At 45.8% G+C, this 15,849-nt stretch overlaps 1 protein-coding gene across 3 annotated transcripts in view; it reads right to left on the minus strand.

The window, feature by feature from the left end:
- The window catches only part of ADAM23 (ADAM metallopeptidase domain 23), a 170,953-nt gene extending 163,893 nt beyond the window's left edge, over window positions 1-7,060 (minus strand). For all 3 annotated transcript variants that reach the window (XM_008259040.4, XM_002712550.6, XM_089329978.1), the window contains exons 1-2: window positions 6,717-7,060; window positions 5,327-5,544 (exon numbers count right to left, since the gene is read on the minus strand). In XM_008259040.4, coding sequence (XP_008257262.4) covers window positions 5,327-5,544; window positions 6,717-6,918 — 420 coding nt within the window. In that variant the 5' untranslated portion in view covers window positions 6,919-7,060. The remainder of the gene's footprint in view (window positions 1-5,326; window positions 5,545-6,716) is intronic.
- Between the last annotated feature and the right edge of the window lie 8,789 nt (window positions 7,061-15,849).

A 15,849-nucleotide genomic window follows, 5' to 3' on the forward strand; every position in this document is an offset into this window, starting at 1 on the left:
GCTATATTCCAAAAGCTGTACCTATGAAATTTATATTTATTAAATAAAAGCTTTCAAAAAATAAATTAAAAAATAAAATGCTTGCTTAGTAATCATACAATTTCATTTGTTATTCCAAAAGTCTCTACAAGTGAGCCTGGCATTGTGGTGTAGTGGGAAATGCCACCTCCTGCGATGCTGGCATCCCATATGGGCACCAGTTCAAGTCCTGGATGCTCCACTTCCAATCCAGCTCCCTGCTAATGTTCCTGAGAAAGCAGCAGAACATGGCCCGAGTGCTTGGAGCCCATGCACCCACGTGAGAGACCCAGATGAAGCTCCTTGCTCCTGGGTTTGGTCTGGCTCAAACCTAGCCATCGCGGCAATTTGGGTAGTGAAACCATGGATAGTAAATCTCTCTCCCCCCCCCCACCCTCTCTCTCTCTGTAACTCTGCCTTTCAAATAAATAAAATGAATCTTTTTAAAAAATCTATTTAAAAAGTTTCCACCAGTGAGGAAGATAAATCTTAATATCAAAGTAAGAGATAGAAGAAAAAGTAAAGTATTTCCCCTTCATTCTCACACATCACTTCTGACACGATTTGTATCGTGGGTTTTGCTCCACACACCAAACAATAGACACCAGCTGGATGTCCTCAAATATAATTCAGCTCTGCCAGTATCGATCTGAAGATAACATCAGATTCTGCAGGTTGAGGGTTCAGTCCCACAAGACTTCAGATGCCAATCACAAGCCCCAGGCTGTGGCCTATGCCACATAAATGAGGATGTCAACAGTCCCCTCCTTAGGCTGGATTGATTCACTAAGAGCTGCTCACAGAACTCAGGGGGAAAATATTACTTATGTTTCCTCACTTATTATAAAGGTGTTACAAAGGGTACAGATGCATAGTCAGGTGGGAGAGTTATATAAGGCAAAATATGGGGAAGGGAACCTGGAGCTCCCAAGTCCTGTCCAGGTGCACCATCCTATGGGGTCAGCTCTCCAAAAGTCCCCAGGACAGTTTCCTTTCGGAAAGCAGCATAAGGCAGAACACTTTCCTTGATAGAAGCATCATTGCTTAGGCATTGTCACTCCCCCTCTTCACGGAGGAACGACACTAAACCCTGCGCTGTTCTTTTGTCTGCTCAGCCCTCCCCGGGTTTGCTGCTGGTTCTTCCCGGGTTGGCTACCGTCCCTTCCACCTCCGTGGAAGGGCGGTTCCCCCTGCCACTTTCCCCACTTCCGCGGGGGAGCGGCACACCGCCGGCCGGCTCTCTTGGGGGCTGCTCGGATGTTCCTTCAGATAGATGTTCCCCTTAGATGTTCCCGGTGCATGTTGTCTCTCTCCTCCTTTATAGTCCTCTTCCACCAATCCCAACTCTGCTACCCACACGCCGAGTACGCTGCTCTCCTCCAATCAGGAGCAGCTCCTACAGCTTGTCAAGTTGGTGAAAGGCAGCTGTGTAGAAGCTGTTTACTCCTCTCCCAGCGCCATATTGTGGGAGAGCAGATGCATAGAATAAGTCTTAATTTCAGTAACAGTCTAGTCCGAGTTGCTCCCCACAAGGCATGACTGAGCACTGGCAACCAGCTGGATGTTCACCCCGTCTCTGGGTCTTGGCTTTCCTTTCTGGCAACCAGTCTCCCATGCTGAGGATGTCTAGAGGCCTTTAGCCACTGGCCAAGACATTTTGTCACTACAAAGATTCCGAGGATTTTAAGTGCACTGTGATAATATCAAATGAAAAGTTAAATTTTTCCATTTCAGATCCTAAAGCTGCCTCATGGTGGTAAATAGTTTCCTACTACCTAAGATAAAACTTTAAAAAATGAAACTGTTGGGGCTGGCACTGTGGCATAGCTATGCTGTTATCTCAAATGAGTGCCGGTTTCTGTGCCGGCTGCTCCACTTCTGATCCAGCTCCCTGGTAATGCACCTGAGGAAACAGCAGAAGATGGCCCAGGTACTCCCAAGCATTCCATATGGGAGACATGGAAGAAACTCCTGGCTCCTCACGTCAGCCTGGCCCACTCCTGGCCATTGTGACCATGTAGGTTGTGAACCAGCATAATGATCGCTCTCTGTCTCAATATCTCTCCAATCCCCCTCCTCCTCCTCTCCATCTCTCTCCCGCCCCCATAACTCTGAATTTCAAATAAATAAGTGAATCATTTTTAAAAAATGAAACTGTCTATGAAGAAATCTCAACGTGAGTAAGCACCCAAAATCAAGGAACATAACTGTTTAGATGTGAGCTGTATAAACTCCCTATCTGCTCCGGGCTACCTTGTCTTATACCTACTATCCTCACGTAGCTATTAAGTGTGCCCACATCTACCCTCAAAAATGAAACATTTTGAACAACTGATTACACATCACTCCATCTGGAGATAAAGAGAATCCTAAGAGTGGGCAATTGATATGGCAGTTAAGATACCGCTTGGGATACGCACACCCCACACCAGAGTGCCTGGGTTCAAGTCCCAGGCCCATTTCCAATTTCACCTTTCTGCTAATGGCTTTCCTGGGGGACAGCAATGATGGTCCAAGTACTTGGGGCCCTGCCACCCACAGGGGAGGCCCAGATTCAGTTCCAGGCTTCTGGTTGCAGCTTGGCCCAGCTCCAGCTATTCAGGACATTTGGAGAGTAAACCAGTGGATAGAAGATATCTCTCTCTCTCTTTGAAATAAAATGAGTATTTTTTTTTTAATTTTAAATCAACCAAATAAATATTTCCCCATCTTTAAAATAAAAGATTCTTTGCAAAAGAAATCCCAAGGTTTTCAGAAACATTAGTAGGTACAGAGATGCTTTACACAATCTACTTTTAAACAAACCAATTTTGAAAGAGTTAATAAACATTCTAACTTTCACAGCTATAAAGCAATAAGGACTGGTCAACACTGAATATTGATAAAATTTCTCCAGCCATAACTGTGGAGCTCAGCCTTGCAACCTATATTTGGGAACTCCCTTCTGCACTTCTACCCCAATCTAGGGATCCAGGAGAGTGACACAGTGATTCAGCATTTCTATAGCACTCATTAAAATGAGCCTCCATGCAGGGAAATCAGGGGAGGGGGTGGGGGAAGGGGTAGGGAGGTCCAAGACACTCAAACAAAATCAAAACTTCTTTTTGTTAAAGCAAATGTTATGAAATTGTATACTTTTTCTCAATGAAACATTTGTAAAGCAACTGAACCGACAAGTGTGTTTTTCCTTGCTGTTATTAGGCAAGTCATCCTAAGACAGAGCAGAAGGCATATGGAACATTTTTGTCAACTAGTTCAAACGATGCTTAAAAACAGAAGCACAGAGGAAATCGCACTACACAAAGAGAAATTTCAGGACATCCACCAAATAAAAATAACACAGCTTGTACCTGAGCAGGAGTACTTTTTAGAATCTAATTGATCTCATTTTTGTACCTCTAGGAGGACAGATCATGCTTATCTCTCATCTTTGAATCCTTAGCATAAAGCCTTCCACATGAGAAATGATCAACAAATGTGCACTGAATTAACCTAATCAGAAAAGAAGAAAATGCTTTCAAATATAATTCCTGTGTTAACATTCTTTTCAAAATATTAAAAGAAACTCATCTACCATGAGTTTCTGAAGGTGAGAGTGGGGAAGGTTGAATCATTCCAAGTGCAAGTGGGTGTTCCACAGTGATAAACCTATTCCTCTACATAATGGATAAAGGTTTCACAACACTGCTTATCATAGGAAGTCAGCTATATGGTAGTCACACCATGGCCCACCAAACACAACAGCCATATACAGTTAGATTATAAGGCAAGCACTAGTCACACCCTCCAACACCTGAGCTATAAAGAAATTTCCCTGAAATTTCTGTCGAGTCTCAGCTGGGAAAGGCTTGAGAATTCTCTGAAATACAACCTTGAGGCAAACTTTTGTTCTTCCTCCAGCACCCCAAGTAAGGGCACAGGCGCTGGAGAACTAGCCGGTTCCCCATCAAAGGCCTTGCTCATATGAAAAGCTATAAAGCAGATCCCAATTCACTTTATCACGAGGACCTTGGACTTTTCTTCCTTAAGGACAACAATTGTGCCTTCTATCAATAAGACAAAAGGATAGACGTGATCTACATTAAGACCCCACCCACTAAGATACGTAGGAGCTCATGGAGAAAGGGTCTGGCAGAGAACAGAGGTGGGCAGCAGCCACTTCACACTAATGGGGAACAGACACCTGACTTGTAAAAGCATAGTAAAAATTAAATATTCAGGCTTCCTAAGTTTTAGGTTAGCTGCTCTAAACCTTGGGGAAGTCACCTAAAAGCCTTACATTTCTATCTCTCCACTTGAAAACTGGACATAAATACTGTTAGCAGTTACTTATATTTTAGAAAATTAACCAAACAATGACGCAAACTTCAAACACTTTTCTCATAGTCTCAATGTATAGACAGTTACTGCTGTTCTCAACAGAACAGGTAGAGTTCAAAGTGAAACATGCAACATACAGACTCTATTTTCTTCTCCTAATAAAGAACAGAAGAAATCATAATATATTATGTCAGCATGTTTGGGGTGCAAAATACTGATTCAAATAAAGAATATTAAACAGGAAAAAACATTTCTTAAAACATTTTCATTATTGAGCATCTTGGTTTTCCATTGAATATGTTTTTAAAAATCAGTGCCACCTTCTGAACCAACTTAAAAGTAAAGCAACTGCTCACAGTGAATGCACATTAAGTACTGAAGGACAATGCCAACCAAAACTGGCCTTCGTATTTTGCAATTTGTTTTTATTCACCATAATCTTTTAAAATGTCAAACTGTTTACCTACTAAAAATGTAACAGGAAAAATGCTTTTTTCTAATGATCCATTTAAGATAGAAAGAGAGTTTTTAATTTAAATACTCGATTTCAAAGTAGAAAAACTAATGGGAAAAGTACACCCAAACAGCCTCTTACAGCAATCTCTGTGTGCAGACTGAAAGCAGTCTGCAACAGTCCTGGGCAATGGAATACTGCACCCTTACATAAAGCCCCACAGAAACAAGTCAGGGCCCTAGACAGGTTCACTTAACTACTGTTCAGTGCCCGGTGCACCTGATGTTTCAGCCGCTCAGCTCATAAGGGCATCAGAAAATCCCAGCTTGGGTTTTGTCAGAGCAGAGAAACTAATAGCAGTCCTATCAAAATAGATCCCCAGTCAATTCCCTCCAGTTTCTCCTCTATGGTAATAGTCATCGCTTTGTGAATAAAGTGCTGCAGTACAGTTGTGAAATCAGATTCTGGCAGGAAATCAAATCAAAGGGAAACTCTTCATGGCAGCTACTTTGGCACACCCCGCCTCCTGCCTACCTTGTTATGTTTTTGCTGGTGTCTTGCCTTTGTATCAAGAACATGGTAAGGGCTTTCTGAATCTTGGTTGATGTAATATACGAGTCTTGAAGGCAGTGTGATTTCTTTCTGCATTGCATTGCTGTAACTGATATTACTGCTGCTATTCTGTTGCAATGAATTGTCTTCATCTGCCAGGACTCCCAAATTTTTTTCTGCAGTTTCATTCCAATGCGGAGCTGGAGAGGCAAGAAACACAAACATAGACACACACACACACATATACCCCATCAATGCATAAGTTCAAAACCACATTTTTCCATTAATTACAAAACAAAGTTTTCTATTTATAAGCAGGTAACAAGAGGAGACAGAGTAGAGCAAGCTATTGCAGCAACGGAAAGGCCTGGCTAGGGGGCTAGCCAATAAGGCTTAAACAACCACGCAATGTTACTGTTCTGACTTACAGATACATGTTCTAGTCAGGCTCAAATCTACACTTCTAAGTATGGAGGGGAGAGTCAGGAGATGAACACGCTCTGAGGTCCTGACCCCCTGTGCGGCCCTTCTCTGAGCCTACAGAGACTCAACTGTGCTCTGCCTGCTGGCATCCCATCTGAGAGCCGGGGCCGCTCCGAACATGGCTTGAGCGCTGAATTCATGCACATGGAATGTCAATTGATTCTTTTGACAAAATGGTCCGGGTCCCTTTTAACTTTAAGATGAGCAAATTCTTTGCCTTAGAGGGATACAGAGGCTGGCAATTTTCCAGTTTCTTATTTTCCTTCCTAAGCAGGCTTCCCGCTTTCAGTGATTCCCAACCATCGATGGACTGGACACTGCATTACTGTACTGTTCATCATCAAGACAAGTATTGAGAAACCCCAACCCAAAGGTCGTGCACAGTGTCTTCTGCACTTCAGGGCTTTGGTCCCCGAGGCATGCCTCCCCCACCTTACTTCCAACAGCAGTGGATAGCCCAGGTCGGAGATCTGGGAAGAGGACCCCTTCCCCTCTTGTATCCTCATACAGCCCCTCCCCCCCGCCCGAGCCCCGCATTCACATGAAGGCTCCAGCACCCAAGAAGCAACTTGCTCCCTCTCTCCATTTCCCACCTACTGGCTTCCCCTCCGCAAGTTGCCTCAAGATCGCTAAAGGATCCACTAAATACCTCCCAGTGGAACCGACAGTAACTGGACAGGTTTGGGGTGAATTCAACAGAAACGGACTTCCAAAAGTGAACTGGAATGAATGGGGGTTTGGGAATGAGAAGGGTGGAGAGGCAGGCAGGGAGAACACGGAGAGGCCGGGTCGAGGACGTGTCCGGAGCGCACCGAGCCGCATGCCCTTCGCTTTCCCCTGCAGGGCCCCACCGGGAAAGGCAATGCAAAAGGCACGGGGCCATACCCACCGCTGGGAGCAGTAGCCCCCCAGGTGCGGGGCCGGGACGAGGCGGCGAGCGGAGGCAGCAGGAAAAGGACGAGGAGCAGGCGGCAGGGCGGCGCGCGGGCCGGGGCGCGGGCAGGCACCGGGCCGGTGGGGCCGCCGCAGGCGCCGGCTAGGCTGCAGCCCGCCAGGGGCGGCCGCCGGGAGCTGCTGCCGGGCGGCTTCATGGCTCATAGCTCCCGGGCGCCGCTTGGTGTGGCCGGCGAGAGCGCCGGGCTGGGCTGCGGGCCGGCTGCGGGCGGAGCCGGTCACGCTCGCTGGGCGCGCATGGTGCCGCCGCGGGCTGGGAGCGGGGGTTGGGGACTCGGGGATGCGCGGCGCCCCCTCCCCGCCTCGCCTCTCAGCCCCTCCCGGGGCAAGCCTCCGAGGAGTCCGGGGGTCCTCGCCGCTCCGCCAACTTGGAGCCTCCCCAGGGGCTGCTCCCTCCCCGCGGCGGGCGCGGCCACTCCAGCGACTGCGGGGGCTGCTGCCGGGCCTGAGGATGCTGAGGCGGCGCGCGGGAGCGAGCGGCGCGGGGGCGCGCGGGGCGGGCGTGCGCCCCGCCCCCCGGGAGCGCGCCCGACCGGGCTCCGAGTGCTGATGCTGCTGCTGCAGCGGCTGCTGCTGCTGTTGCGGCCGCCGGCACGGAACGCGCTGCGCATGCCCGGTTGTGGGACCAGGGAGGCAAAGCGGCAGGGTGATGCAGCATCCCAAGCAGCATCAGATGGGACGGCAGCACCGCCGAAGAAGGGGTGGGGTAGGGGAGCCAGAGGGCATGAAGGGGGAGTGCGGGGCTCTCGGAGCCGCGACAGGCATGGTAGGGAGAATGCAATTAGCCGAAGACATTCACCTGCGTTTTCCACCACCCCAGACCTCGCATATTCCATCCCTGTCCTGCTCAGGGGAGAAAAAAAAAAAAAAAAACAAGGACAAGCACTTCCTTCATCCTTTATTTATTTCCGTCCTACAAATAAATATAAAAGGTTGCAGCTGGGGAGGTAAAAATAGCGCGGCCCCGCCCGCGGCTCGGCAGGTGCGCGTGGGGCGAGGGCGGGGCAACGCGTTTGCGCGCGGCGGGCACGAGCCCCGGGAGACCCCGCGCGGGCCACTGCGCCTGACTGGTGTCCCCCGGTCTGTGCTCGGGGGCTTTGAAGCCGGAAGGTGTTTGCGCAAAAGTTCCGAAAGAGGGACTGGGCGTACCCGAGGAGGAAATATGGAGATTAGATACTGAGTGTGTGGCAGCTATCTTGGGAAATCCGTCGTTTGTCAACTGTGGGGGGTTGGCACAGATTTAGGAGGACTCGTTGCTATTTTTGAGATCCAGTTCTGCCTTCTACAGAGAAAAGGGGGGATTCTCTCTTTTCTGCTATTAAAAAAGAAAGGAAAGGAAAAGGAAGTCTAGGGTCCCTGAATTAGGTGGCTTAGTAGTCACCGAATCTGGGGGCTTAAAATCCGGCTGCAGCATATTTCTGCCCCCACAGTCCCATAAGACAAACATTCGTTTATCCACCCTCCCAGTGATAGCCTGGGGAATAACAGTGTCATGATTCCGTTATTTGTATTTAAAATGGAGATAATAGCATCGATTTGGAGGCTGGGGTAAAGGGTATGGAGACTTTCCTGAATAAAATAAAGAATGAGATGGGACCGACGTTGCGGGCTAGTGGGTAAGGCCACGCGGCCTGCAATGCCATCCCATATGGGTGTCAGTTCGTGTCCCTGCTGCTCCACTTCCAATCCAACTCCCTGCTAATGTGCCTGGGAAAGCAGTGGAAGATGGCCCATGCCTATGCGTTTGGACCCACGTGGGAGACCGGAAGGAAGCTCCTGGCTGTTGCCAGAATTTCGGGAGTGAACCTGTGGATGGAGGATCCCCCCCCCTCTATTTCTGTCACACAGCCTTTCAACTAAGTAAATAAATAAATCTTAATAAAAAATAAAAGAAAGAATGAGGGTGTCAAGCACCATGACCATGACAGGACTAACTGCTCACCATCTCCACCCCTGCTTAACAAACAGGAAGAGAGGGACAAAGACAGGCAGACATATACACACAGAGACCCAAGATTACCGAGCTGTTAGGGAGTCAAATACTAATCTGGGCTCTTCCTTTCTGTTTCAGCACTGGGGTGCTTATATCACATGTTTATTTGTGATGGATGCTACTTCCCCACTATGAAGGTAGCAATAGTCTTTCTTGATGGTCACCATTGTATCCCGCTCCACGTTGTGTCCCTAGGCCCCAGCGCTGAGCCGGAGGCCCAGGGAGAGCTCCAGGGAGATGTGATGAATGCATCAATGAGTGATGGTGCACGTCATCAGGACTCACACTTGGGACAGGCTGGGGAACACTGCAGACTCCCCTGAGTTCTCCTTGCAGGTCAATGTTCTTCAAGCTGATAACCTCCAGAGAAGCACGTCCTCGCTAGGTTTTCCCAAAAGTGGGATATATGTACCTGGGAGAATGGAAGCCAGAAGGGAGACATACTAGGCCTGAGAAGGGAGAGAGAAATGTGAATGGTGCCCAGATATAAATTATCTAAGAAACATCTCTTGTAACTGACAACCTCTCAAAACCTGGTCTAACAGATAAACCTACCAGCCAACATGGACTGAGTGAACAGCACCACTTGCAACCCACCATTCCATGCACTTCAGGGTTTGGGAGGAGGAGTCAGTGTGGTTTCTAATAAGGAATAGTGGTGTTTACAAAGGAGGATGTCTTCTGCACTAGAATCATCAGACTGCATTTGTTTATGGAACTACAATGCTCACAGACATTGCTAGAGGCAAGATAATGTGTCGGTTTAAATAAGATAGTACATCAAAGAAAGTAAATCACTTTTAATAGCTTACTGGAAGTTTAGTCTCTAACCATTTATTAAAAAGCTGATGAAAACCAGAATCAAATAGCCTTTAATGAGCCCATTTGTTAGATTTAGTAATATTCTCGTGAGGTAGTTGGGAATTTTTATTGTTATAGAGTTTACTTTTAAATATTTCCCTCTTTGCTCTGATGATATTTAGTGACTTTTTAAATCACCTGCCACCTATTTCTTTGCTCTGTGTTCATGTGTGTGCTTAGTATCTTCCCCCATCATAAAATTCTGAGAGCTAGGCTGCATCTTGGACATCACTGAATACCCCAGAACCTGGTATATTATCTGGTGGAGTCAATGTGAGATAAATTGTGTTGAGTGGACAGGGAATCATAGGCAGGAAACTAGGGCTTCTGCAAGCTGGACTGGAATGCAAAAAAAAAAAAATGGATCAGAAGTTGAGTGCTGTGATGGCTCTGGTTACAAATGTGTGTTGGATCCCAAGGCAATCAGAGATCCACTGGAGTGAGTTGGTCAGAGTGGTAGATGTGGAAAACTTCTGTGGTCATAAGTGAAGGCAGGTGGCCAGGCAGTCCATGAGAAGGAAATTATACCAGGTGATGTGCTTACCAGGTAAACACAATGAAGGTTGCATACAAGCAATGTCTAAAAGGGTAATTGCACTGCTCAGAAAAATAATCAGGTAAGGGAGGATACCAACAGGCCTCTCTGTGCTGAAACCTTGTTCAAGTGGCAGAACTGGGCCCACTTTGAAATCAGCGAGAAAACTGGGCCTGGACAGAGTAAGTAAAATTTAAGAGTAGAAATCTTAGATTTGGAAGGCATCTGTCTCAACAGGCTGAGATATGGTGAGAGAAGGCAGGAAGAGGGGTCAGAGAAGAGGAGCCTTAGAAAGTGGAAAAAGGCAAAAGGAGAACTAGGTAACACCTCTCACTCACAGGGAAATTTGAGTGGAATAGTCATTTGGCCAATGAGCCAAAATGAAAAAGTGTGCAGAAAACTGGGGGATGGTGTTGAGAGTGAGGAGGTCCAGAGGAGTGACAGCAACAGCACAAACAAGGCCACAGGCAGCAGCTCTGGCTCAGATGCACCTTGCATCCATCAGCTGCTACAGATTCTGCCCAGGGTGGCTTCACAGTCTATTTCTAGAATGCCTGTGAGGTTTGATACTATAAGTGAAGATTGATACTCTAAGAGAAAACAATGCATTTCTTGGTGAAAGTGAAAAACGTGTATACTCCTCTATTGATGTTTTCCACTTACTTCAGGGATCAGGTGTGTTCTCTGTAAAGGGCCAGATAATAAATATTTTAGACTTTGTGGATCATATTCTCTGTTGCATTTTTTAAATCTTTTTTAAAAATATGAAAAACCATGGTGCCTATTGGCCCTGGTTTGTCAATCTACAATTTTCGACTAACAACCAACCACCTAGATGATAGATAGATAGATAGATAGATAGATAGATAGATAGATAGACAGACAGATGAAGCAACTTCAAAAAGTTCCTGGAAAGAAATTTTTAAAAAAGCTGGTGGATCCGCCTGTGGCGCCGGCACCCCGGGTTCTAGTTCTAGTTGGGGCTCCGGATTCTGTCCCAGTTACTCCTCTTCCAGTCTAGCTCTCTGCTGTGGCCTGGGAGTGCAGTGGAGGGTGGCCCAGGTCCTTGGGCCCTGCACCTGCATGGGAGACCAGGAGAAGCACCTGGCTCCTGGCTTCGGATTAGCACAACACGCCAGTCGCAGCACGCCAGCCATAGCAGCCATTTGAGGGGTGAACCAACGGAAAAAGGAAGACCTTTCTCTCTGTCTCTCTCTGTCTCTCTCTCTCTCTCTCTCTCTGTCTAACTTTGCCTGTCAAAAAAAAAAAAAAAACCTGTTGGAGGATTGGAAAACAGTGATTAATGAGTATTGGGTTATGGCTAGATGAGGATAAAAGTTCTAGGATTCTATTGCACAATAGGATGGAGATACATAATGGTAATTTATGGCATTTTTTTCTTTTTAAAAAACTAGAAGATAGGATTTGGGATGTTTTATTCATAAAGACATGTTAAACATTTTAAGAGATAGGGGCCTGTGCCATGGCGCAGTAGGTTAATCCTCTGCCTGCGGCACTGGCATCCCACATCGGCGTCAGTTCTAGTCCCAGCTGCCCCTCTTCCAGTCCAGCTCTCTGCTATGGCCTGGGAAAGCAGTAGAAGATGGCCCAATTCCTTAGGCCCCTGTACCCATGTGGGAGACCTGGAAGAAGCTCCTGGCTCCTGGCTTAAGACAGGCGCAGCTCCAGCCATTGTGGCCAACTGAGGAGTGAACCAGTAGATGGAAGATCTCTCTCTCTGTCTCTACCTCTCTCTGTAACTCTGTCTTTCAAATAAATAAAATAAATCTTATAAAAATACTTTTAAAACAAAATTTTGAAAAAAATCAATAATAAAACACAGGCAAAAATAAATAAAAGATAAGCTTATTTTGGTACAAAGAATTTTTAAATCCATGCAAAGCTTTTTCATAAGTGTTTGCCATGAACATTTAGTAATCCTTCATATGCATGCATTCATACACACACACACACAGTCACATGTCACATGTCACATAACATTTCTATCATGTGCAAGGATGATCCCATAAAGTCATAATGGAGTAGAAGATTTTATTTCCCCTAGTGATATTGCAGCCACACTGATATCATAGACACTATGTGTTTGTGGTGATTCTGGTGTAAACAAGCCTACTGCACTATCAATCACATAAAAATAGAGCATGCACAATTATATATAGGTTATAATACTTGATTATGATCATAAAAACTACATGATTGGTGTATGTATTTACTACACTGTATTTTTCTTAGTATTTTAGAGTGTGCTCCTTCTCCTTATAAAAATGCTTGCTATAGGGACAGGCATTTGATGTACTAAAAACACTGCTTGGGATGCTAATATCTCCCATCAGAGTGTGGAATTCCTGATTCTGCTCCCAATTCTAGCTTCCTGCTAATGCAGATCCTGGGAGGGAGTAAATGATGGGTGGCTTAATTGGTCAGGTCCCTGCCACAACAAGGCAGACTGAGATTGAACTTCCAGCTCCTGGCTTCAGCCTGGCCCAGCCCTGGCTGTTTGGGGTATTTGGGGAAATGAACCGAAGATGGTGTCTTTCTGTCTCCAAATAAGTTGAATAAAATAAATAAATGAAAATATTTTCAATGAAAGAATTGCCCTCTTACACCATCACCAACAGCATCTTGTGTTTATCACTACTCTTCCCCCCCACCAAAGAAACCTTTTATTTAAGGAATACAAACTTCATGCATTTCATAAGTACAATTTTAGGAATACAGTGATTCTTCTTACCATATCTGCCCTTCCACCCACTCTCCCACCCCTCCTCCTCTCTCACCCATTCCCAGTCCCATTCTCCACTAAGATCAATTTTTCGATTAACTTTACACACAGAGACCAACTCTATACTAAGTAAAGAATTCAGCAATTTGCACTGGGAAAAAAAAAAGAATCTGTTCCTCAGCAGTCAATACAAGGGCTGTTCAAAGTCATTGCATCTTGAAGTTAATTTCACTTTAAAAAAAAAAAAAGATTTATTTATTTATTTATTTATTTATTTGAAAGTCAGAGTTACACAGAAGAGAGGCAGAGAAAGAGTGAGAGAGAGGTCTTCCATCAGCTGGTTCATGCCCCAGATGGCTGCAACGGCCAGAGCTGTGCCATTCCGAAGCCAGGAGCCAGGAGCTTCTTCCCAGTCTCCCACGTGGGTGCAGGAGTCCAAGTACTTGAGCCATCTTCTACTGCTTTCCCAGGCCACAGCAGAGAGCTGGACAGGAAGTAGAGCAGCTGGGTCTTGAACTGGTGCCCATATGGGATGCCAACACCTCAGGCCAGGGCGTTAACCCAATGTGCCACAGTGCCAGGCCCCATTTTTTAGAAAATTAATTAACTTTCTTGATGCACCCAAGAATATTACATCTTTTGTCAGCACTTAGACATAGTTATAATGCAACTCTTTGAAGACAGAGGTTCTGCATGGGAAGTTAGTGCACAGTGACTCTTGTTATTAATTTAAAATTAACACTTATGTATGACATAAGTGATTACCCAAGGCGCTCTTTTTTTTTTTTTTTTTTTTTTTTTTTTTTTTTTTTTTTTACAGGCAGAGTGGACAGTGAGAGAGAGAGACAGAGAGTTCCTTTGTCGTTGGTTCACCCTCCAATGGCCGCCGTGGCCGGCACACTGCGGCCGGTGCACCGCGCTGATCCGATGGCAGGAGCCAGGTACTTCTCCTGGTCTCCCATGCAGGTGCAGGGCCCAAGCACTTGGGCCATCCTCCACTGCACTCCCTGGCCACAGCAGAGAGCTGGCCTGGAAGAGGGGCAACCGGGACAGAATCCGGCACCCCGACCGGGACTAGAACCCGGTGTGCCGCACCACAAGGCAGAGGATTAGCCTACTGAGCTGCGGCGCTGGCCATCCAAGGCTCTTGACATGAGCTGCCTAGGCTATTGGGAGCCTCTTGAATCCACAAACTCTGTCAGTATTTAGACAGGGCCATAAGCAAAGTGGAAATTCTCCTCCCTTCAGAGAAAAGTACTTTCTTCTTTGATGGTCACTTCTTTCCACTGGGGTCTCACCCACCAATGTCCTCCATAAAGAAAATTTTTTGCCACAGTGTCCTGGCTTTCAGCCAGACCAGACTGCCTTAAGCACTGATTCTGAGGTCAGAGTGCTATTTAAGCAATTATCATTCTATGAGTCTGCTGTGTGGACTGCTTCCCATGTTAGAGCATTCACTCTTTTTTAATTCTATCTGTTATTATTACCAGACCCATATGATCACGTTAACACTTAAGATGGTATTTTTACCACACAGCTTAAGGGGATTTGGGGTCCCATGGCAAGTTTTTAAACTATACCCTTAGAAGTAAGTCTGTAGCATCCATAGGAATGTATGCAGAACTACACAGCTTTACATTTATAAATTTTCATATGCTTCATAATGACAACTTTAGGAACATGGCATCACCACTCTTGAATGAATCAAGAGGCCACACTGAGTGACTGACCTGTACAATTTAGGGTTGTGTAAGTTTATACAATGTTATTCATATAACAGAATCAGCAAATGATGCGTATCTCAGAATGTAGTTCATGATTGATACATGACTAAGTGTATACTTGTGTACATAAGTATATTTCTTCAAGTTATAATTTTCTATCAGCTCCATTATGTCCTGTGCTTATGAACAGGGAAAGTAAAGAAAGCTTGAGCAATAACCTGCATGGTTCTTATTCCAGAAAAGCTTGTTCTTTGTTGTTATTGGACTGTTCCTTTAAGAAAGAAGTAGTGCCTAAATTCTTTAAAAATGTGCATTGCCTAAAGGGATTCCTAAGGAAAGAAGGATTTCTCCTGTTCGCACTAATTCTCAGTCTTAGATAATGGGGGGGATGTCAGAATTCATTCTCCAAAAATATACACAGGTTGGAAAAATGCTAGACTTTTCTTTTGTTTTGCCAAGCTCTATCTTCTGGTGAGCAGAGGGATGCTGAATGGATACTACAGCCATGACAGTTCCAAAGATGGAGTACCACATGCCCTGACAGCATTTCCCAAAGCCTGTCACCATGGGTGACCTGCCTGATTCCTCAGACTCAATCCTGAAGAGCGACTGCAGGGAAGTGAGTGAGAATTCCAGACACAGAGCCACACACGATGCCACCGGCAATCTCCAAGTTTGTGGAAAATGAAGCTGCAAGTCTGTGTTAAACACGTCACAGCTCAGGCTGGAGGACAGACCACGGTGGGACCATTACAGAAGTCCTTGTGTGACCAATGCCAACACAACTGGGAAAAGAAAAGTCCTCATTACCAAAAGTGCAGTGGTCCCAGACATCTCCAGTGGTAGAACTGAACAAAGATGTATCCAGGTGTCAAGTATAAAAACAGCCCAACAAAGGTAATCTCTGAAGGAACCGCAAGTTAAGTTCATGAAGGACATGATACTAAACGCAGGTTCACTGGGGCTCTTGACAGGAAGGATACATTTGACAAACAGTTCATTTCTGCCCCCACTTCACAAGCCTTAGGCTTGTTTATCCCACAGTCCGTTGTGTTTGCAAGCTGTGGCACAAAGAAGTAAACAAATATGTCATGATGATTTGTGACATAACATGTGCTCCACGAACCTTGGGAGAATTGTGTTTATCACGAATAATCACTGAGACAACAAGTAATGCTTATGCCCTCTCTGGATCGCTGAGTAACGGGTGAG

The sequence above is a fragment of the Oryctolagus cuniculus genome, chromosome 3 (assembly GCF_051225735.1).
Source record: "Oryctolagus cuniculus isolate XC-2025 breed Fujian yellow rabbit chromosome 3, ASM5122573v1, whole genome shotgun sequence".
Taxonomy (NCBI): Eukaryota; Metazoa; Chordata; class Mammalia; order Lagomorpha; family Leporidae; genus Oryctolagus; species Oryctolagus cuniculus.